The sequence below is a fragment of the Aythya ferina genome (assembly GCF_964211825.1).
Source record: "Aythya ferina genome assembly, chromosome: 5".
NCBI classification, from domain to species: Eukaryota; Metazoa; Chordata; class Aves; order Anseriformes; family Anatidae; genus Aythya; species Aythya ferina.
Genome location: NC_140301.1, coordinates 43,886,103 through 43,910,342, shown reverse-complemented (window position 1 = coordinate 43,910,342; position 24,240 = coordinate 43,886,103). Strand labels below are relative to the sequence as shown.

General features: G+C 45.6%; 1 protein-coding gene and 1 long non-coding RNA gene across 3 annotated transcripts; one reads left to right on the top strand and one right to left on the bottom strand.

Moving 5' to 3' along the window:
• Nucleotides 1–633: 633 nt before the first annotated feature.
• On the bottom strand, nt 634–23,758 carry LOC311436989. The gene is made up of 3 exons (XR_014693194.1): nt 23,469–23,758; nt 22,176–22,342; nt 634–919 (listed from the first exon to the last, which is right to left on the bottom strand). It is a non-coding gene; the product is annotated as an uncharacterized lncRNA (long non-coding RNA).
• Nucleotides 7,374–23,586, top strand: TH (tyrosine hydroxylase). 2 transcript variants are annotated; one of them, XM_084519636.1, is made up of 14 exons: nt 7,374–7,485; nt 10,953–11,156; nt 14,404–14,578; nt 14,726–14,814; nt 15,024–15,091; nt 16,846–16,896; nt 17,574–17,719; nt 18,123–18,258; nt 18,357–18,426; nt 19,062–19,118; nt 19,714–19,809; nt 19,976–20,109; nt 22,932–23,040; nt 23,450–23,586. In XM_084519636.1, the coding sequence occupies exons 1-14, from the start codon at nt 7,396–7,398 to the stop codon at nt 23,465–23,467; spliced, it is 1,443 nt and encodes a 480-aa protein (XP_084375762.1). In that variant the 5' UTR covers nt 7,374–7,395; the 3' UTR covers nt 23,468–23,586. The 2 variants fall into 2 exon arrangements, with proteins under 2 accessions (XP_084375762.1, XP_084375761.1); XM_084519635.1 differs by having other exon boundaries at nt 22,932–23,586.
• Nucleotides 23,759–24,240: the final 482 nt, after the last annotated feature.

Sequence of the window (24,240 nt, the reverse complement as noted above, 5' to 3'; positions counted from 1 at the left end):
CAGAAAAATGGAGATCTGGGGTTTTTCTACCCTCATATTCTTTCTATGGTTCCTTTCCTCTTTTAAAAGCAAGCCTTGTTGCAGTCTAGCACGTCCCTGACGTAAATTAAATAAGTGAAAGTACTATTAACTCTCCTGAGACAGGCACTGCCCCTACCAGCCTGGGAAAGGGGAGAGGATGAGCACTTAAAACACGTAATTTCCACCACATTTCGTGATGCAGAAACACGCATTTTCCCATCTGGTACACGTGAGAAGGCTAAAGACTTCCTCTGCAGGGATGGTGGTTTTCTTTTTTTTTTTTTTTTAACCTGTCTTTTCTCACTACAAATGTCAGGTTTCCAAGGCCAGGTCTTTGCTAGGTGCAGGGTAGAAGGACCTCAGCCATTTTGTTCTGTGAGGAGATAACAGGGGTCTACCATGCTACCATCTCTGATGGACACGATCTTCAGGTGAATATCCCATTCTGGTTAGGAAACTTCAAGCAAAGGGGCACAAAGCTTCCCTCATGGGTTTGCTCACCCTCACTGTTAAAAACTTGCCTCCTACTGCTACCTTGAACTTGTCTTCTTTGTCTAACTTCCAGCTACTGATCCTTATATTTTCTTCATTAGATTAAAGTATCCGTATTTGTAGAGGACTGTTCTAGAAGTGGGAGAACAGGAAATATATTGTAGACCCTGCTTTTCCATCGTGTCATCCCAGTAGCTTAACGGTAGAATTACTCAAGTCAGGCATATTGTACCAGTACAGATCTCTGATTCTTTTCTTTCTTTACTTTCCATGACTATGGATCAATAAAACACTGTTGATACACTTTGAAGATCCAGAAGACAAGCAGAGGGCTTTGATGAGTCATCCTCTTAAGCCTGCTGGGAAACATGAACCTTGCCATGGGTAATGCATTTGAATTCCTCCTCTGAAAAGAAAAGGGAAATATTTTCCCATGTATTTACTTGACAGCTACCTGTTAGGAATAACAGATAAGATCCCAAGCAGATGTGAATCAATAGGAAAGCATTGACTTCACTGCGAAATGCTGGCGCCAATTTCCAATGCAGAACTGGTTGCATCTACATAATAGATCTCATCCATTTGAGGCTGAATGCAAAACGCCGTTCTGCCTATAAACAGAACTATGAATAAACATTTGTATGAAGTCAATACGGTGACATTTTCATAGGTCTGAGACCCTTTGTGTGACTCCTAATGCTAAAATCACATCAGACCTTTTGTCTGACAGGCAGATGGTTTTTATCCTCCAGTGCCCGAGGAGAGAAGGAGTAAGAAGTCGGCAATTTTGTGTGCACGTGGAAGTAGCATGGGCTGCATTGCACTGCTCCACCTGGCCGAGCCAGAACTGCTGCTACGGAAGACAAGAAAGGGGCTAAAAGGACTAGGGGAAGGAGGAGTATCTATGCCAAAGTGACACGTTCATGAAACAGGAAAGTGCTAGGCAAACACTGATGAAAAACCCTGGGCTTCTTCCAGTATAATTTCCCTCCCCCCACAGCTAGAGCAATGAGGAGTGAGCAACTGGGAATGATCCTAGAGCAAATGTGGGGTGCAGAGCCACCCCAGCCATGCTGTGCACCCCTGCGGTGCAGGTCCTACTTGTCAGGGGGACCATTTGCAATGGCTCAAAGTCTCTTTTGTTCCCACACCATCAATTTTGGTGCTGCTAGGACCACACCAACACACTGTGAAACATCCCCAGCCCCTTGGAAAGGGTTATGGGAACTTGCTTTGGATCCCTCACTGCTGCTTCCCTTTCACTGATTTGAGGATGCCACGAGTGAGATAAATTATGTCTTACTGCATGGCATGGGTGGATGAGCATGAGGGGCATGCCCTCACCTTTCTCTTTTCATCTAGAGAAAGAGTTGCAGGATCCGGGTCACTGCAGACCTCTTAGTGCGGGGACTTCAAAGGACTTGGAAAAAAAAAAGAAAGCAGTAACACCAATCCCTTTTCCACATGTACTGAACAAGGCAAAGACCGATAGAAAATCAGACTACAGACAAGAGGAGGCATTTCTCAGGTTTCTGAAAGCAAGCTAAATTCCCCACTGCCCTAGAACCTCTTTTGGCCATGAAGGCATCACAGAGGATGACTTTCCTTTGGCATTACTCTCCAAGGTGAGGCCAGGAGATGAAGGTTCCCAAGAGTGACAGAGAGGCATGGATCTTCCTTCAGCTGGAGGGCACAGCTCTGAAAAATCAGAATGCTTTGGAAAATATGTAGTGCGAAGCCAAAGGAGAAGGGTTGTGGTTGGAAACAGGAGAGGATCAGACAGCCACGATGGAAAGCAAGCAAGGTGAGCACCTTAGAACCAGCCACACGGACCCATAGCCCTACCTCCCCTTGTTTTAGGGCTCACCCGTCTGAAAGGAGGCTAGAACCAAATACTTCAGTCAATTTCTACATCTACTGGCAACTATTAACTGTTTATTCGCAGTAGTGCTGAAAAGAGTGGTATCTACAGCAATTACCAGCCTGAAATCTGAAGGCAGGAGGTGAAGGCAGAGTTAAAAGACTTGCCCAAGGCCATACAGCAAGCAGTCAGAAGCATGCTCCCGGTTTTCTGTGCTGGTTGGTGGCAATAGAATTAGCGCCGGACATTTGATTTTTTTTTTTTTTTTCTTTTCATAATGTTTCTGATGTTCTAGGGCAGTTGTTTACTTGTACATTTATTTTTTTTTTTCCAGAAAAGCAAATTCACTGTCAGAATCGATGCTCAAATAATTCTGTGCCAGATCTCCACACAATAATTACTGTTTTTGGGGGGCTTTTTTCCCCCCCTCTGTTTGGGAGCTCCCAGACCACTCTTCAATCTTTCCTCTCAAAAGGGCTGCCCTTCTTTTTTTTTTTATTATTATTATTTTATTTTTTAAATGAAAGCTGACTCCAGGAGCTGGGAATAAAATACTGGGTATCACAGACATAAATTAAAATCACAAAGACTGGCAATCCAGGAGAAGACTTGCTGCAATACACGTAGGAAGCTACTTCTCCGCACAAAGGTGAAATTCCCTGTTGACCCTGTTAAAGAAGTTGTCTATGAGTTGAAATATAGTGGGCCAGAGGTGTCAGCAATTAGTTTTCCAACCATACAAGATGGCACGCTTCAAGAGATGGTGCTTTTTATTCCGCCACCTGCTCCTGACTGTCTGCTTGCTGCCCACATTTCCAAAGAGAAAATTGCTCCTAAGTGCTTCCCCATTGATCTGAGACAAGATGGTTATTTTGGATTCTGCAGTGGCGGGTGAATCATCAATACAAGGTTTCTGAATTTACACTTGCATGTTCCCGATCCATTTCCTGAAGCAGCAATGGAGATTGCTGCTGTTTATATTCCTAAAACTCAGGGTAAATTCCCTGTTCCTGGGGAGAGGGAGATGCCAAGTCAAGCAGCTTGAATTCTCTCTGAAAACCTATTCCCCCCAAATTCACTATTTTGCCTGAAATCACATTGTTTTCTCTGAAAAGTTGATTGCTGTAAAATTTTCCTGGAATTGCAATTTCATTTTTGACCAATGAGAGAAGAATCGATGGGTTTAGAGGCAAGATTTGAGCAGAATGAGCACAAATTTTGACTCTGGATGTGGAGTTGTGAGACCAGCCAACCCTATGCTCTGAAACCAAGGGCGAGGGGGCATTTTTGGTGCCTTATAGGAATATTCTCAGATTTATCTGAAAACTGAGATGGCCTTCTGAAATGTGAAATCATGGACACAGAGGTTTGCACTTAGCTGCTAAAGGTGTTGGCTGTAATCCTTAAGTCATTGGATTTGCACCCATGGGGAAGAACTATCCTTTGACACAACCCTTTAAAAATGCACTGATAAATACCACAGCATAAAGGCACTAGATGAGGTTGCACAGACCTACTCCATCTCCTATAGAAACCTCTGGGTTTTGCCACTTTTTTTTTTTTCATGTTGGCGGTGTTGTTTTTTTTTCCTTTTGGTTTTGTTTTTCATTTTGCCCAGGGATTCACCCAGTGGTTAGAAGAACAATCCCGGCAACGGGGCTCTTCATCTCTCAGGGGTCACCTCTGTGACTTGGGGAACAGAGGACCCCACACCTGACCCATTCATCAGAGCACATCTGAAGTTGCTAAGCCTCCCCTGATCCAGCAGTGCCTTTCTCCCAGCGTTGCAGCAACCATCTCAGAGCCCTTACTGAGGAGTTACACAGCTCTGCTCCTTGCAGCCCCCCTTCCCTTGGGCTCATCTGTTGTGACAGAGCACAAGCACAAAAGTCAGTGTCTTCTAGATAATAAAAGACTGCAAAGTTAAGAGAGAGATGTGGATTTTAATTACTTTTTTTTTTTTTTTTCTCCTGTTGCTGCCCCAGTCCTAGGGAGGCTGCAATGACATGGAGGTCTAGGGTGTCATTATGGGTTATTAAACTCCTTTGAGGCACTCAGAGATGTTGAATGAAGAGGAGGAAAAAAAAAAACTCTTGATGGAGCTGGCTAACTGTAATTGCTTTATGTGGCAGACTGTAATTATTCAGGCTAAGGAAGGGAAGAGGGAAAGAGTGCGGGCGGGTGGGAGAAAGAGCAATAGGGGGACCTGGCCACCCCACACGGCCATCAGGGCTGTCCTCGGTTGTGATGGGAGGACATCAGCTTGCCCTCCCATGGGCAGACACGATCCCTTTCTTTGGCCCTCAGAGGGCCACTTCTGCAGCTCAGACCCTGTCCTTGCAGCTCCCTAGGCCACCAGAGAGCCCCCCCAGCAGGCTGGGCGGTCATTGCCTTTTGCTGCTGCTTCCCCATGGGACTCGTACCAAGACCTGTTGCATTACACACTGTTTTATGATTACACACAGCTACAGGCTGATGTGCAGAGCTCTTAAAGGAGTAAAGGAGTAGGACTTCACTTTGTCTCTGTGCAGCCTCTGTGCTGGAAAGTGTTTCCAAACAATGTGGGGCTCTTGTCACCAGACAGAGAAGGGGAGACAGCTTAGCAGGATTTACGGAAGAGTCGCATGCCTAATTTATCATCCCTGTAAAGAAGAGGGATTAAAAATCAAGGGCTTTGGGATGAACTAAGTAGAAGAACTGATGGGTTTAGATAGAGTGCTGGATTTTACAAGGAGAGAAACAATACGTAATGAAACAAAAGGAAACCAGAAAATATATTCAAAGCAATCCTGTCTATTTGTACATTAGTCTTGAAAACTTCCCTGATATTATCAGCTCTTTTTAAAGCCCCTGTTTGTCAGAAGAGCCCTTGTATGTGATCTCTGAGTAGCAGCCTGCAGGAAGGCTGACTGACTTGCTCTGTTCCCATATTTGTTAAAATACTTCACCAATTTTCTCAATTCTTCACATGAACTGACATTTTAAGGCTATCCTTTCAGCAGCTTGATTACAAATTTGAATAAGTGGGACTTGCTTTGATGGCTGATTTTAGGTTTATCATCCTTGGCAAATGCTATTCTAAAAAGACCTTTAAGCTAAGTCCGTTATCAACAATTAAAATTCTATCAAAATGGCTGCTCTTTCTGATTTTAAGGTAAGAAAACAGTATGAAGGAAATATTTTGAAACGTGTATTTTCCTGAAATTGAACTGAAAACCAAGAACGAAAAAATACTGAAATTCTGAATTCTGTGTGTTGTTTTAAAGCAACGTGCAAGTTAAAAGAGTTTATCCAGACAAAAATATTCAAATACAATTATTGTAACTCTCTCCTACCCAAGTCCCGTTTTCTTTCCTAAACAGGTTGGCCCAATCTTAGAAAGGCTTTTTACTGTAAAATTTTCATACTGTAAAGGTGGCAAAGTCTGTGAATAGTTTTAATCATATTTCTTCAGTACTTAGCCTAACTATGGCTTTCCTTAGTATCTTTGCAACTTCATCCCAAGCCATTTAACACCCTGATGGCATGAAATGGCCTGGGGTTGCTGTAAATCTGCGTAAGACAACTTCTCCAGCAAAGCAAACAGGCAGTGGCTGGAAAAGGCATCATCCTTGCTTTCTTTATATGCTTCCTTGCCGGGGAGTAGAGTATGTACAAACTAATGGAGTTCCAGAATCCACAGTGGGTGCTCTTTATTCATGTATAACATGAAAGTTATATCATTCTTACTTTTGCAGCCTCTGCTAGAATTGATTCTTCTTACTGACAGCCTACATAGTTTACTGATATGGTCTGGGTTTGCTTTTAAGTCATGTATGTTCATATGAGACCTACCAAGGTATATGAGGAAGCACTAACAGCAGGGTGTCCCTGCTGGGGGAGAGGAGCCCAAAGGATGCTCAACTCCTTCCTCTGGTTCCCACTGTAACCAGCAGCAGTGTCCCTCAGCACCCGCAACCAGACAAGCTGCTCGACCCAAGTCAGAATTAATTTTGGCTCAGAACTGGGCCAAATTTTTAGCTGCTGCCAATTGCTCACTTGGGCTTCAGCATCTACCACCCTCCAGGCTCTGTGGGCTTCCCCAGTTGCCTTGGTGGGGCTGATTGCGCCGCCTGCACCCTGGTGTTCACAGGAGGTGGCACAAACCCAGCTTCCACACCAACAAAGTCAGCAGGTGCCCTCAGCAGACAACTTCCGAGGCATGCTCGCCACCAAGCATTCAGGGAAACCCAACTGGTTTCCCTACCACAGAGGCTTTGGACAGCCTGTCCCCAGCACTGTGGTGGCTCACACAGAGCAGGACAACATTTCTTTGTTGCCAGAGAGCTGCTGTGGATCCCACGGGGGGAAAGGGGCCCTCCTGCACTCAGCAGAACAAGACCCTCAGGGTCCTGAAGTGCCACCCATTGCCATAGTCCCAGAGGTCCTCAGCCATTTGGGTATTTGGCCTCTGGAGAATTACAGCAAAAGAAGCAAGAATCAAAGCCATCGGGAAGGTAGGGTTGACAGGTGTTTTTTTTTTTTTTTTTTCCCCAAGCTTTTCAAGCTTTTTTTTTCACAAGCAAACAAGGAGAAAATAAAAGGCTACATCTCTTCGTTCCTTTTATTTTGTCCTTTCATGGATCAAAATCTTCTCACACAACACCCAAGCTGGGGAAGTAAATCTGCAGGAGTGAAATACGGCGTGAGAATGAACTCCACCAGAAGAAAGGGAAGTGGGGGGACAGAAAACTGAGCGGAAATCTTTGGGCACAGTGAAACAAGTGGGGGGGAGCAGCAGGTCTGTGAAGGCAGGGTGTCTGCAATCTTCGTGGCGATTAGATTTAATGGGACAGAAACGTTTCTCTCCTTCACGTCCCCTCCTCCTCTCAGCCCGAGGGGGAGAAAGGAGGGAGGTGGTGATGGGGGGGGGGGGCTGACGAGGGGGGGAAGATTTGAAAGAGTCTTTGACGTCAGCCTTGCCCTATAAAAAGCTGGCAAGGAGCTGAAAAGCAGAGAGCAGAGCTCGTGGCAGAGCGAAGATGCCAACCCCCAACATCTCCACCTCTGCAGCCAAAGGCTTCCGCAGGGCGGTGTCGGAGCTGGACTCCAAGCAAGCTGAGGCCATCATGGTAAGACAACCCTACCCCACTTCTTTTCTTCCCCCCCCCACCCCAAACAGCGCAGCCTCTCCTGTAGCTGTAGGCAGTGGCAGGCAGGGATAGAGAGGCCAACGCTGTCAGCAGGTGCTTACCCCAGCCCTGGCTCCAGGCTGGCAGAAGAAAATTACTAACACACTCCTCTCTACACATTGGTATGTGTGAAATGCAAAGATTTAGGGGGATGAAAGCTCAATCGAACATACTTTCACCCCCTTGCAACCAAAAGCAACTTAAAAAACCTCTAGACCTAAGGCAGAAGTAACAAAGTATCGCCAGCGCAATGCAATTTTGAAAACTTTGATGCTCTTGCTGATTGCAAGGCAATAAATTGCAGTGATTTCACCTGTTATAGCTTAATGAAAAAAGAGTGTCTTTTATTTTGGACTACCTGCAAGGCACAGGCAATTTGCTCCATTTGTTTGTAGTTGCTCTGTCCCAATACTCCCTTCCCCTGTTTCTATTCCTGCCGCTCCCTGGATTGATTTAGGGCCCTGGTTTTACCTCAGGGAATACTTCTGCACACACCAAAGCTACAGGTGTAAGAAGAGGAAAACATCCCACTGAGCTGCCACTTACCTTTAGAAAAAAAAATTCTGGCGAATCCCTTGGACAGGACGTAGGGACAATCCCCACCTAACCCAAATGGCTGGGACCCCAGGGAAAGGGTGGAGACCGGTGGCATGGGGCAGCCCTACAGGTCAGGGACATGGCCAGGCTGTGGGTGGCCCTTAATGGCACAGGGAGGGGATGCCCCTGGGATGTGTGCTGGGAGGAAACGCGGCAGAGACAGCATTTTAGAGCATGTGGCATGTTAGAAGGAAAGGAAACATTTAGCAAGCAAAGAGGTAAGCTTGCTTTCTCTAACGGATGAAAATTAGGGAAGGCTTCTATTTTGTACAGCCATTTTCACCCTGGCAAAATAAACTCTTGCACGGTTCTTTGAAAATGGGGAATTTCCAGGCTGCTTTGTCAAATACATTGGCTGCTGCCTGGTTATTGGGCAGGCTGGGCAGCTGCCATGTGTTCGGTGGGAAGCAGGGCACTGAGCGAGGGGCTGCAGGAATCTGGATTCACGGGCAGGAGCGCTGCCGCCTGGATGAGTGCCTCCTCCAGCCCAGAGCAGACATAAGACCTCAGCCCACCTCTGCATCTCTTCTTTGAATAGAGATTCTCAGAACAGCAAAAACAAATTAAAAACAACCCTAGCCTAGCATAGGAGATCACCACAATCCTATGGTTTATTCTGCTAGTTTGTACCAAGCGAGGGGCATGGCTCTGCACTTCTACATGACAGCACATGTCCTCGGCCCTCATGGTATCCTCAGGCCATCGGCCACCCAGCCCCTGCCTGCCAGCTCCAGCAGATGTGTCCCCTCTGAGCTTTGCAATCCCAGGACTCTTCCTCACCTGGTGTTTCACACATTAGCTGTGCCAGGCAGAGATAAAACTCGCCCTGTAGAACATCTTTCTATTATATATTTAGATTTTCTGCTGCTAGTAAGTTTTTACAATACACCTTGTAGCTCTAGCAAGGTTTTGGTTGCAGAGTGTTCAAACAGACGGCAGCTGGATGCCAAAGTGCAGGAAAGATTGCCCAGGATTGTTGCAAATAACAAGCCCAAAAGCTTTAATTCAGAGCACTGTATTTTTAACAGCGCTTCTCAGGCTTGGCACTCAGAGCAGCAGCAATTTCAAAGGAAAAACTAAGTACTTGTTTGTGCAAAGTGAATGGCCACATCAGACTCAAGTCCCAGATAGGTAAATGTTTTACAAAAATAAAATTAAACTTCTTATTGTAGCTGGACAGGTACACTCCATGGGGAAATATGGAAATACTGCCAAAGAATGGAAGGCATTTATCATGACAGATCAGTTTGGTCAGCTTATATGCAAAAATGATGCCTAAATGCCCTCCCAAAAGGAGATATTTCCCTGATGAGCACAAACGTGAGAAGCAGTGGAAATGATGTTGAGAGGGAAAGCGCACAGGCAAGCAGCAGGCAGACAGCCCCCCCCCCGCTGTTCTTCTCCCTAACAAAATCCAGCCTTGGCCTTTTATTTTTTTTTTCCACCCCTTTTCAAACTTCCCCACTCAAAACATGTTGGTGTGGAGCTAAGCATCTCCTAGGACCCCTCAACAGAGATTGAACCCCCTGCTCCTGCGTGCCAGTGACACAGGTTCTCACACCAAACCTCCTTCCAGTGCCTTTTTTTAAGCTGATTTACATCCTAAACGGGGGGGGGGGTCTGGCTCCTCCCCTCCTCTGCCCCACTCCACCCCAGAGGAAAAATCCTATTGCACCTTGGGACACAATGCAATAAAACTCCTGTAGCTAAAGCGCTTTGGATGGCTGCAGAACGCAGATCCTGTGGCTAGCACAAGACTGTTTGCCCTGCTTATTGCGGGCACCTGAAAGCAAACAGCAGCTTAGCTTTAAACGTGGTAGCAATATAAAACACACGCTTAAAGCTGAGCACGTTTGCAAGCTCTTAAAAGTTACAGCCCAGGATATTTATTAGATCTCTTCTCTCTTTGGACACGAATACCACCAATTTAGACAAGTGGCAATATGTACTTATTTGTTAGACATTTCTCTGTGCTGCAAGGAATAAAGTGGTTGAGGATCAGCAAATATTATTCCAGAGGGGCGTATTTATTAAAAAATAAAAAGGACTGGGGAGAAGTGCATGGGCTGATGCCTAGAGGTGCTGTGTTTTCCAGTCTGCATTTCAAATGTCGGGGAAGCCCTGAAGCCAGATTTGTGTCAGCTTAAAGCACCTAAGAAGGCTTTCAGAGAAAACATCGTGGTGGGCTTTGAAAATTAGAAAGAAAACTGGCTTAGCATTTAAGCAGGCTATGCTTTTCAAAGGAAGACCTCAAAAACTTCACAAGATAGGAAAGGCATTCCTTGTTTAGCAGCAGCTATTTTCCAAATACTTTCAGTAGAAAATGGCTGTGGGATGCATCTCAGTGCAGCTGGGGGTGTATGGGCAGCAAGGGCCTGGTTTCCAGCAATGGCACAGTTGTGGGCTTCAGCTGTCCTTCAGTGTTTTTTTTCAGATGTCTTCATGTTTATCTAACACCTCTCCCCTTCACTTCATCAGACACTTGAAAAGCATGCAAAATTGTTTCTGATTTTTAGTTTTTGAAAAATATTGAAAGCTTTTGCTAGGGAAGTTGAGGAGAAAAGCCCACTTCAGTCATACCACAAGCATATTTTGCACAGATTTTCCCCAAAGCTCTACATTCCTGAGTTCACTCCTAATGCCTCAGTTCTCCTCCTCAACCCTTCCTCTGCAAAGCTGGGCAAGTCAGCACAACCTTCCCCATCTTCCCCTATTCAGACACCTTGCTCACACCTCACCCAGCTACTGGGGTCACCTCTGATCCCCCCTAGCTCTATTACAAGTGTTATTTTTTCCTGGTCTGCCTCCAGTCTCCACGGTTCATTGGTAGACGTCAAAGCCTCATCGAGGATGCCAGGAAGGAAAGAGAGGCTGCAGCCGCAGCCACTGATGCTGCAGAGTCCACAGAGACCATTGTCTTTGAGGAGAAGGATGGGAGAGCCATGCTGAACCTCTTCTTCATGCTCAAGGGATCCAAAACATCACCACTGTCCCGAGCACTCAAGGTGTTTGAGGTGAGTCCCTAACTGGTTTCTCTGGCCTCAAGGAACACACTATACTTTTCATGGTGGTTCTGTGAGAAATAACACTTGAGTCTATCAAAGACAACTCAGACTGTGTCTGACTACTGCAAGTTATAAGTTAATTTTCTGCATCATCTCCCCACAGTCATGCTTCACTCATGCCCTAGCATGCTCACACTAGGAATGAGCCCTACCTCTGCACTTTAGTGCTTTTATAACACTCTGGGCTGGATTTTGCTTAATTACTGGAGTCAGCCACACAACTTGACACCCACAATCCACACCCACATTGCTTGTAGCATACTGACAGCCCCCTCTACTGCTCAGCATTTCAGCTTCATGCACAGTGCTGATTCCACATTCAAAATGTGCTGTGTGCCCTGCATGATTACAGAGTAGGTCCCCCTTCCACAGTACTGATCAGCATCTGGGTCAAGGCTTTGTTAGTCTCTGATTTGTGTGTTAAAGGTTGGTTCCCCCCCCAGAGGTGCATCTTGTAAATGGCTTTAATATCAAGGGAAACTCTTAACTCTTTGAGCTTTTTTTTTCCCCACCCCTAGCCAGCAATATAATATTCTGTTATTTAGTATCTCAGTGCCATGAATGGAAAGACTGAGATAAGCCCTGGCTATTTGAACAGCAACCAAAATGTGACAACTTGCGTTTATATAGTGCATTATCATCCAGAAAAGTTCAAAAGTGTGTTGCAAACTTAGGGTTTGAGCTATGTTTTATGTATGCTAGTTTAATCTCATTAACTTCAGCAGTAAGGAGAGGACAATTTGTTCCTATTAATCAGTCACGTGGGTTGTAAGGGACCTTCAGGAGTCCCCGGTCCAAACTTCTGCTCAGAGCATGTCTGGTTGCAGCTCAGGGCCATGTTTGTTGCATTGAGTATCACCAAAGCAGAAATTCCGTAGCATCTTTGGACTCTTGTGTGCTGTTTGTTTCCCCCCCCCGCAATGAATTTACTTTCAGTTTGTGCCCCTCGCCTCTTGTCCTCCTGTCATGCACTTTTAAAATGACCCTGGCTCTGTCTTCTTCACACTCTCCCACCAGGTACTAGCACACAGCAATCTCTCCCCTGCACCTTCACTTCTTAAGCCTGAGCGAATTCAATTCCCTTCCTCTTTCTTCATATAACACTGTGCTCCAGCCACCTGTACACCTCAGCATCCCTCCACTATATCTGTAAGAGCACATCAATGCCTTTCTTCTACAAGACACAGTACTCTAGATATGGTGTCCCTCATCCCAGAGGAAGAGGAGGAATCACTTCCCTAGACCTGTTTTCTACAGTCTTGTTACTATACTTTAGTACATGGCTGGCCTTGGTCATCACAAAGGCATGGTGCTAGCTCATATATTGATATACATTACTATAAAACACCTTCTCCCTCACAAAATGCAACCATTTCTGGCATAAAGTCAGATCATAAGCAATACCATATAGCCGACCACTATGCAACACAAAAATTATATCTGGAGGTTACACATTTCCCTGTAATCAGAGGATATTCTGGTTATAGAACATGCAGCACTACCTCTGATGTTCTTGTGAAAAGTGCTTCAGATCTTCAACAATTACAAAGCATCTTACATCTTCTCTACGAAGACTGTTTCGAGAAAAGTTTTCTGCACAACATAAGATTCTTGTCTTAAGACCAAAATAACCTGTAGCATGTGCCTATGAGAAAAAAAAATCTTGGTATTGCCATGGCTGGGTCTCCTTCCTAAGAGAAGTTCACAGCTGCCAGAGAAGGCATGAAAGATCGATCAGTGTAATATCTCAAATGTAACACCGCTTAGAGGGTATGAAACATAGAAGTATAGGTTCTCATAGTTGGTAGATTTTATGTTAGTGCATCTATAATTTAAACAAATTTTAAACATAAAGCAAGAAGTAGGGGCAGTTTATGTCCAAATATCATTTCTTTCTCGTGCAAATTACTTGCTGCATAAAGATCTCTCCTGGTAAAAAAGCTCTTTGAGCTTGTCACAGAGACAGCTTTAAAGATAATAAAAAGTCAAGCATGTCAAGCCACAACAGAGAAAGATTCATTTCCCAGATGCCTCTGGCAATGCAGGTACAAGATATGAAAGCAGACGGGCATAATGACATTTGCCTCATCATGAACCAGGCTGCAGGGAAGCTGGTTTCACTCTGCTGTATGTGTTACATGCAGCCAAAGCATAGGTAATGCAATCACAGCTGTCAGATTAATGCAAAGGTATTGATTGTTGAGGGGACAATGTAATAGTGTAGTTGGTAGATACATTCAAAAACACAATCCTAAATTTAATTTACCTGTGGCATTACATCTGTTCCTTCTCATCTTTCTGCCTCTGATTAACAAAAGAAATTGTGTCCTTTCTTCTACCACAGATCTCCCAGAGACATTGGAAAGGTTGGGTCATTGCAGGGACTTGGGCTTATACTAACAGTTTTCACAGAACTGAAGATATCAAAAAACAAACAAACAACTACCAGGGCCCTTTGGAAGACTATAAACTATTTTGTCTCATTCCTTGGGTGAATTCAGTTCTGATAGAGCCCCACATTAACACTGAGTCTGGACAGAGCTCGGCATATAGCTGGATGTAGGCAGAACAAATGTTTTTCAAACTCTTCCTATGCTCCTCAAGATCCCTTACAAAATATACGAAGAGAACAAATCAGTTTCTCTTACCCTTTTGATCATTTCAGCATTGCAATATGAGTTTCACAGGGGTCTTCATATCAACAACTATCAGTAAAAGTGAGGCCAGACTCTTCTGATGTGGGGCATTAAGCAGCAATGAGATAGTCAAACATTTGTGATGTAGGCACAGGGCCCTCCACCATGGGCTGGCCCAGGCAGCTGTGGTTCAGCACCATGGCCAGCACCCCAAGCCAGCCTGAGCCCGCCCCTCCTACATCAGCACCCCCAAATTTAGGAGATTGAAGGAAAAGTGGATCATAGGAATTAGCTTTTTGCTCTGTCGATTAACTTCTTGATCTAATTTCCTCTGCCACTGTGAAAGTTTTCTATTGGTAAATCACTGACCAGCCCAACTGATTGTCCAGAAACAAAAAACATGAAATTAATAGATAAGTGTTTACCTCAGTTAAAAAAAAATAAAAAGGACAGTGGGAACCTCCCCACAAACACACATACGTATCTTTGGAGAGTACCAGTAGGTGTTTCACGTGTTACAGACTTGTTTAATGCTTTTCTCTTTCTCCCTGTTCTACAAGACTTTTGAAGCTAAAATTCACCACCTGGAGACAAGACTGAGCCGAAAGTCCCGTGAAGGGACCGCTGAACTGGAGTATTTTGTGCGCTGTGAAGTCCACAGCTCTGACCTCAATACTTTCATTAGCTCCATCAAGAGGGTAGCAGAAGATGTGAGGACCACTAAGGAAGACAAGTGTAAGAAACTTACAAAATATTCAATATTAATATTTGATATATAAAAGGAAGACTGCCTCAAGGGTCACCTCCTTGCACACTTCTTCATTGAGTCTCACATCCATCTTTCATTTCCAGTCAGTTTTTCCTCCTTCTCTTTCCCCACAGTTCACTGGTTTCCCAGAAAGATCTGTGAATTGGACAACTGTCACCATCTGGTCACTAAATTTGACCCTGACTTGGACCTGGATCACCCGGTGAGTTAGTCTGCATGGGCACATCTTTGCATTTGAATCCTGAGACATCCCTCAGAAGGAAGGGGCTGGAAAACAACCATTGATGCAGCTGGCTGGGGAGCTGTAGTGCAACCACCACCACGAGAGAAGTTGCTCCAGCCAGTGATGAATGCTATTGAGTTAGAAATTTAGTAATTGATTAAAAATCATGTTCCTATTTGTCATCCCAGGGCTACTCTGACCAAGTATACCGCCAGAGGAGGAAATCAATAGCAGAAATCGCTTTTCACTATAAGCAGTAAGTCTTTCCTAGCATCCATATAGAAATTACACCATGACAATGCAGCCTATTGGGAACTCATTATGCTATTTGCATGAGACTTCTGGTTTTGTCCTCTGTTCAGCCTTGCCAGCTCCTTGTGTGCATTTTTCTCCATGTATTCCAGTTCCTTCCTAATTTAAAAATGTGTACAGTCATTAATTCATATATTAATAAAGTCAGAATACACCTCCTGCATAACAGAAGCTGCTCATAATTCCATCAGATCTCTAACTTTGTTTTGAAATGTAACATCTCTTTCAGAATATCTAGTCTCAACTTCAAAGTTTCACATTCTGAAAAATATACCACATGCCTAGAAAATCTGTTACAATGGTTCATTATCCTGGCTATGAAATAAGTTTAACACTTAATATTTTAAGTGCAAAATGATCTTTGGTAGCTTTAGCTTTCACCTAGTTCTTTCTACATACTACCTAGTGGTCTTTCATCTGCTAGATGGAATTCTGCTATCAGATTTATTTTTTATTTTTTGCTGTAGGGCATTTATAGAATCTTAAGAGGTTCACCTCTTAACTGCCTCTGATAAATTAAGTACATTCCAGTAATGATCTCATCATTGTCTTATATAGAATTGAGACCATCTCTTGTACTCCTACTTAATACTCTTGTTCTGATGTATGCAGTGATAGCTCACAATATCTCTGCTACAACATCAGTCAGCTCTAATATTAAGTTGGGTTTGTAAAGTATCCCCTAGATCCTATTCAGTAATGCTGACTTCCACTGTAACGTCCCACATTTTTTAGCAGGACTTAAAATGTAGATTCCTGTCGAGAGCCATGCTGAAAGCAGGCTATGGAAATTATCTGGGTCACCTTCTTTCAGCTACCTGTGCAACTGATGCGATCCCAGCACAGCTTACTGCTCTTTTGTTTCATGTTCATTGCAAAATTGAAGTCCAGAGTACACGCATTGGTGTTTTTGTCCCATACTAATACTAAATGCATGGAAAGTCACTGTGCCAGCAATGATGTCCTGAGGGGCCCAAGAAAAATTTTCTCCTAAGATAATGTGAACAAACATTTAAGATGCCTTCTCTTGAATCTCATCTGCAGGTTAGTATTCATAGTCTGCTGTGTAACATCCCTTCAGGCTGTGAATGGAACAGGAACTACTTTATCTCTGTCATATGTGAATATATCATATGTTTAAATACAAAACAGAAGGATTTAGGAAATACAATTGTTAATTATGAAGCAGAAAAGGCAAGTGTCAGTCTTCAGTTCCCATTTATAATATTGCTAAGAATCATTTTTCTCACTGCCTTTAATGTCACTGACAATACATTTTTCTGCAGTTCAAATACATTTAGTTTTCCTTATTATCTGCTTTTATTTCCCACCCACTGATTCATTCCCCCAGCCATCAGCTCTCTGTAGCTCAGGCACACAAAATTAATTTCTTACAAAAGGCTTCCCATTTTTCTAGTAAAAAAAACATTTGGGCTGGAAAATACTATGTCAGCTAAGCTTTTGCTCATCCCTTGTTTGTTTATAACCTCCAGTTGGACTAATGCTTTTCTGTCTGTGTATTTGTTACACCTGCACAAATGACCCATTACCCGAGGCTTGTCATTCCTGTCACTTCATTTGGTTTACAGAAGATTGATCAACATCATACAGAGCTTCTCCAAGGGGCTTCCTTCTCAATAGGGAGAGCAGCCTGCCTCATGCCCTGCTGCTGTCAGTAATGGTGTGCTTGCCTTGCAGCGGGGACCCAATCCCTCACGTGGAGTACACAGCGGAGGAGATCAGTACCTGGTGAGCATTGGTTTAACCCACAGCCTTCAGTGGCTTCAGCACCAGAGGCTAGGAATTGAAACCTAAATTGTTCCGGTGTGATATTTTGAAAGAAGTAGCAGGAGCACAGTTATCCTACTTAATGATTTGTTATAAAAGATATTAACATGTTGCAAGTTTTTTTTTTTTTTTTTTTTTTTTTTTTTTTTAAATGGATGGTAGGGACTGCATGCAGGAGAGCAAGCTGTCTCTAAAATAGTGATGGTCTGTCTCCTCCTCTCCTGGGGCTGTACCAAAACCACATTCACTCCACAAACTGCAAGAGTTTCTTCCAGAAGAGCTTACTCAGAGAGGCAGTTCAATCAATTTGGAGTCCTGCTGGGTACTCTGACTCCCATATATTGTCTGTCTTTGTAGTGCAGCTTCAGAAACTTAGAGGAAATATATTAATTGCAATTAGTACCTTGTATATGGTCTTCTGACCTTCAAGGTCAGAAGTAGGTCTGTGCAGACATGACTACTGACCTTGCAGACTCATTTGAATGTGTGTAAACATTCATGCAACCCTATAGACAAAGAGACAGACTTAGCAGTGCAGAAAATAAAGGCAAGAAATCTAGAGGCATGAGCACTTGGTAGCATATAAGCAGAGGACACGAGTGGCCAAGCCACTGAATGTGTCATCTTTCATCCTGAAGGAAGGAGGTGTACAGCACTCTGAAGAGCCTGTATCCAACCCATGCCTGCAAGGAGTACCTCGAAGCTTTTAATCTACTGGAGAAATTCTGTGGCTACAATGAGAACAACATCCCCCAGCTGGAGGACGTCTCACGTTTCCTGAAAGGTGGGTATGAGCCTGGGATGGAGAAGAGGAAAGCCCAGGGGACCCAGCTCTGGGTCTGCCAGGGGTGCAGCAAAGATGGGGAAATTAAACATGGAGGAAAGCATGAGCTGAGATGTGGGAGAAGAGCTGGTGAAGGTTTGTGCATGTCCCAGAGGACAGGGTTAGACCCCAAGAGGTGGTGGCTGCAGCTAAATCTGATGGGCTACACTTGAAGGCCAAGCCCTTCAATGACCCCTAACGAGCAGAAGTTGCTGCTCAGTAGGAGCACAAACATCATTCTGGGCAATAAAGGAGCCCGTTAGTTCCCAGCACTGAAGATTTTGCTTTCAGTGCTGGAAACACTGGACACCAGCACAGCCCATGAACTGTACCCCCACCACAAGGGCCACATGCACTGTTTCAGAGAGGACTGGCTTCCAGCTCCGGCCCGTAGCTGGCCTGCTGTCTGCACGGGACTTCCTCGCCAGCCTGGCCTTCCGCGTGTTCCAGTGCACGCAGTACATCCGCCACGCATCCTCACCCATGCACTCCCCCGAGCCGTGAGTACTCCAGCAATGAACATTTCACCTTTCCCTAATGGGCAAGCTATCCTATCTGCTGCTGACCATGTTTTCCTCCTTTCCCCTGGCAATGGCAGGGACTGCTGTCACGAGCTGCTGGGGCACGTCCCGATGCTGGCCGACAAGACATTTGCCCAGTTCTCTCAGGTAAGGTGGCCATCTGCTTCTTCACCCTGAGAACACCAAGCTCTAGGTGGGACACCAGACTGACCTCGGTGTCGTGCTTCTGGCAAAGAGGTCCAAAGATGTTGCCTGGAGGAGAGCTGCTCCTCTCCAGACTTCACCTGGGCTTTTGCTGCACCAGTAGCTGGACACATTTAACCTGAACATGAGCCCACAGGAGATGCATGGCAGTTCAGGGAACTGATATCTGCTGTCTCAAGGCAATAAAGACTGAGCAACCTGTAAGAGTCTCACTCATGCCCTTTTGGTAGCCATCAAGGAAAAGGTGGGTTTGAGGAAAAGAGGGCAAGGAGAGGTTCACTGGTGGTAAAGGAAGGGAATCCCAAGAACAGTGGGTGGAGGTACTTGCCTGGAGGTGCAGTGGGGTAGCTGGACAATGCTCAGGGCAGGAGGCACTGGGCAGGGGAAGGAAGAGGCCACAAAAGAATGTGAGAAAGCAGCATTTCAAACAAATGGTTCCAGCAGAAACACTGGAAAATGTGAACAAATCCCCTGGCATCAGCTGCAGAGCAGGCTATGAAATAGACAGGAATTCCCAATAACACCACCCTATTGCTGCAAATCTATCCTGAGGTCTACCCCTTCCCTTGTCTTTCCAGGACATTGGGCTTGCATCTCTGGGAGCAACTGATGAAGAAATTGAGAAACTGGCAACTGTAAGTCTTTTTCTCAGCACCATGGAGGCCCCAACCTCCACCAGCATGTCTGTGTTACTGGGGGGACTGGCACAGCATAGTGTGACCACATGTGTGCTGGACCCTAAGTGCTGGCTTAGGGTCCCAAACCCTCTTTCATGATGACCACACAGAGCAGAGATCAGTTAAATAGCAGAGCTCATTTGCACATTAACCCAAGTTTCACAGGCACCAGAGTATCATCAGGCATCATATTTCTAATGACAGCACTGCTGGAACCCTTTGGGATGGGATTAAATTACATCCACTTCCTCTGTCTCTGCCTCAGCAAGGTGACCTGTCCTGCTCCAAGGGCATCATGCAATGCCCAGGCATGACAGGACCAGCCTGGGGACACCATGTCTGTCCTGCCATGGCAGCAGTTTCACTTAGCACTCTGGCAGGGATCGGTGCAAGGTATGGTGGCAGGATATTATCCTCTATGTTTGGTGGCCACGTCAGGCACGTATTCCTTCAGACATCCCCAAACCCTTGCTGCAATGCAAGGACTCAGAAGGGATAGGGAGATGAAGAGGAAGAACTGTGTTGCCCATGTGTTTTTCTTTTCCTTTCACAGCTTTACTGGTTCACAGTGGAGTTTGGGCTCTGCAGACAGAATGGGATAGTCAAAGCCTATGGGGCCGGGCTCCTGTCATCTTATGGGGAGCTCATAGTAAGTCTCCACACAAGTTACCTCTCTGCTCCAGACCCTATATTGCAATCACTTTCCTCCTCTGCACAGCTGCAGTGATTTTATCTGATCTATTCTCCACCTCTAGCATGCATGTCCTCCCCAGTTCCCCTCTTTTCACACTGGCATTTCCTGCCTGTCTCCATAGCACTCCTTGTCAGATGAACCAGAGGTGCGGGACTTCGACCCCGATGCTGCTGCTGTTCAACCCTACCAGGACCAGAACTACCAGCCTGTGTACTTCGTGTCTGAGAGCTTCAGTGATGCCAAAAACAAACTGAGGTAGGACTGGGCACTGAGAGAGACCCGAACAGGGATACAAACCTAGAATATCAAAACAGGGCTTGGCACCTCAGCTACTTTCAGTTCAAGGTCTCAGAAGCACTCTATATAGTTTTTTTTTTTTTTTTAAATTTAGGCCTAAATAGGCATTCACACATTTTTCACCTGTAGTAATTTGCCATGGGGCCCAGCTGTGGTATGATTTGCCCAAGTGTTGGTCTTGAGGGCTCAGATGTGAAGGAATGTGTCAGAGGGGGAGGCACTCATGGAGATGGGACTGAGGGAGTGAAAGAAAGGACAAACCTAGCTCCCTAGTTCTCATAGAAAGGAGTTAAAGACCATCTCCAGTTCCCAGGAAGGCCAAGCAACATAAGAGTGGCAGGTCCAGAAATCAGAGACACAAAACACCCCCAGGACCTTCCTTGCTTCAGGAAGGCTAGGTCAGGTACCAGCCAGCCACACAGGAGCATCCCACCAGCATGTGTCCCTATGAAACACACATGTTGGGTCATGTAAAAATTTTAGCATAGATGTGAAAAGCTGCTCAAAACAGTGCTGGTCTCTGAGTTTAGGAGGCAGAGAAGTGTTTCTTTCTGAGCAGCCACAGGACAGCTTACACATCTGTCATTTAACCAGCAAAAATCCCAGACATCGTTAATAGCTTTAGTTACATGGAATGGACAGTTTTATCCACAGGTGGAAAGGAAGCTTTTGCTTCCTCTTCTGGTTAATGTGTTAGCAGACCCCACACAGTACCCCACTAGTATAATATGGTTTCCCTGTCACAAGTGACTGCAAACAGGATGGAGGCTGCAGGGGCAGTTTTACACACAGATGTCAGATCAAAATAACATTTTCTCAGCCATCACCAGAATCACCTACAGGAGGAAAGCTCAGCCCTGCCACATTGAGCTGTCAGAGGAAGCTTCTGTCTATACTGTTTTGCCTTAGCTTAGGGAGGGCATAGGTTGAGACTAAGCACCACATAACATGCATGACTTTGCAGGTCCTGTAAATGGGGTAGTTCCCATAAATAATGTGGCAGGGACTGCTCTATTTCAACTTCTGCTTTTATGACACTCACTTGCACCACTCATGTAACCCAGAGTCCAGCTGCTCAAAAGCAAGCACCTGGGGAGCCCATCCTCTCACACACACTAGGCTGCTTTAAAAAAAAAACCACACCAAACTGTTGGCTCATGAGTCATTTCCTTTCATTTAAAAGGGAAAAATACACCACTTCATCAAGATTAAGCTATAAGGTTTTGGCAGTGACAGGCACTTTAAACAATCCTCTTTACAGACCACACAGATGTTACCCTATGAGGTGAAAATATTAAAATGCTCATATTATTTGCATTACTGGCAGCTGCCACTATGGGATTGACTAACAACACTACCCCTCAAGAAAAGCTCTTTTCCCAGAGTTTTCCAGGGTGGACATGCACCCACAGCACCCTTCCAGAGGCACACACAGACCTGAGCACTTCACCAAGGTGTCAAGCAAAAACAATTGTGTTAGAAGGCAAGTTTCTAACCATCAGCAGAGGAAGGGTGTGGGAAGTCCAAGCAGTTGTGCTAAGGGGCAGCACTGCAGGTGATAGCATTAATAAGCTGGGTGAGATAAGCCCCATTTTCAGGAAGCAGACTAAATGGGTTTGCAGAAAGCCCTTCCACTTGCACTCATTTCCCCTTTCTGCAGCACAGCAGCACCCCCTCAAGCACCGGCCTGCAAGCTTTGGCTATGTGACCCCCAGTCTGCTCCTGAGACAGTGGTGTTTTCACCCTAAATCCCAGTAATGCATGGTTAGTCTTCCCCACAGCACACACAACAATGGGAGAAAGCAAGGCATTTCTTTCGTTGTGCAGACGCACAGCAGCCACAAGAGGGTACCCTAAGCTAAGCAATTCAGGAGCAAAAGGGTGAAGCCTCAGCCAGGAGCATGCCTGCCCCAACATGCCTCCCCATATCTTCCCAGGCCTTTTCAGCACAAGATTTTAGCCACAAGCACCCACATTTAAATGCCCAACTCAATGTTAAGGGTTAAATAAAAACACAAACCTACCTTGTCAAGAATACACATGCTAGCCTCTGAGCTGACCACGATTTCTTTTCGCCATCAGCTTCACAGTCACTGGGCCACATGCTTCTTTTAAAAAGGTGGCAAGGTCTTGCTCCGCAGGTGCATCAGGCAAAGTCAAACTTGTCATTGAGGTTCAGGCTCCAGTTGACCTTCGGTGCAAAACAGTGCAACTTTGATCAGCTGCACAGCTTGGGTGATGCCATTCCCATCCCCTAGCTCAGGTCTGAGCTGCTCCTGTCAGTCCCACCCTTAGCACGGCCTGCGGCCAGTCATCCCCTCCACACGCAGAGACTAGCAAATTAGCTAATGTCAGAAAGGATTTAGGAATCTAATACTATAATACCACACGTTTTCTCTGCAATTAGCTTCTAAATCTCCTTGGTATTTTTGAAAAAGAAAAGGGCAATTAAAGTAGAAAGTGCCTGGAGATAGCCACAGAGGAATAAGTGCAGTGCACCCTTCAGCTTGATGCAGGCCCACGCTTTCCACCCCAGGAAATCCACACTCAGCACCCCCCCTTGCTGAACCGGATTGATTTCAGCTATCCCTACAGCCCTGTGAAGCTGGAAAGATGGGAAACCAAAGATTTCCTGTTAAGCTAGATATTCTGCCTAAGGGAGGCATTAACCTGTTGTTGTCTGGATGAACAGCGATGGGGAGGAGGAAAAGGAGGGTAGGAGCCAGGCTCCAAGACTCATTTCTTGTGTCGAGCCCTCTGCACCCTTTCTTTCCTTGCAGGAGCTATGCGGCACACATCAAGCGGCCCTTCTCAGTGAAATACGAGCCCTACACCCACAGCATTGAGCTCCTGGACAGCCCCCAGACCATCCGCCACTCCCTGGAAAGTGTAAGGGATGAGCTGCACTCGCTGATTAATGCACTCAATGTCATCAGTTAATACCAGAACTGGGCTACTCCCTGCCCCTCTTCCCTCACAGCCCCAAAATGCCCTCACCTAACTTCCAGCCCATTACTTCTACCTGTTTTCTCCACACATTTGCACTGCTGCCTGTCACCACGCTACCCCAAGAGTTTGCCTCCTCGGTATGCAGGGCCAAGCTTAAAGGAGGGCAGAGGGATGGACCCAAAGCCTGCTGGCTTCTGGGGCAGCTTTTTTAGGGACTGCTGGGAAAAGCTTGGCACAGACCAAGCTACAAAGCTGAAGTCAGAACTTGTGCAAGGAAGAGGAAGAAAGCTGCTTTGTTAAAAGTTAGCTTTATTAAAGAAGTAAGAGAAAAAAATCTATTTTTTTGCAGTTTGAGAGAATAGACTAACCTGCTTTATGAGCTCCAAAGCAACCCCATAAGGGACCACTGGTCTCCACCACCTCCTGCCTCTTGCAGCCCTTGGTATTTGGGAAACACTGTGCCAGTAAAAGGTTTTCTGCCTCAACCATCTCCATGAAATTTAGAGTCTGGTCTTCTAGCCTCCCCTCAGCTGCTTGCACAGAGGCTGCAGTGAGCACTGGAGCCTCCTTGAACCTCACCAGTGACCCAAGCCAGGAGCTACCTGCCTGGCACAGAGCAGCCCCAGCCTACCTGCATCCTCCCCAGCACAAACACCCTGAGCAGGGCCTCCAAGCCCTCTTTTAAAAGCTCCCACACCTGGGACCATGGCAGTCCCCTTTGCCATCAGGGTTGGGCTCTGCAGCTTCAATTGACTCTTAATGCCTCCCACTTCTCACCTTGAGAGGCCCACCTGGGCTGCAATTTCCCTGATGAAGGGACCAGCAAGGGGGACACAGAGATCACAGCCAGCCATCCAGCAGCCCAGCTGCCATGGCTCACAGCAGATAGCAGTCACAGCTGTTGGTGTTCAGGCATGCTGGTGGCCTTGAGCAGCCTTAGTGTCTTGAGTTTATCAGTTCTTGCACTCGTGTCCCTTGGGAGAATTTCACACGCTTTCACTTTGCCAGTATTACACAAACATAGCATCACCTTCTTCTTAGATATCCTAATATCTCTGTCACCTGATGTCATTCAGGTGCACAACCAACTTTACTGTTTGTCATTTCTGAGGAAGGTGACATGGCCAGGATGCTCAAATC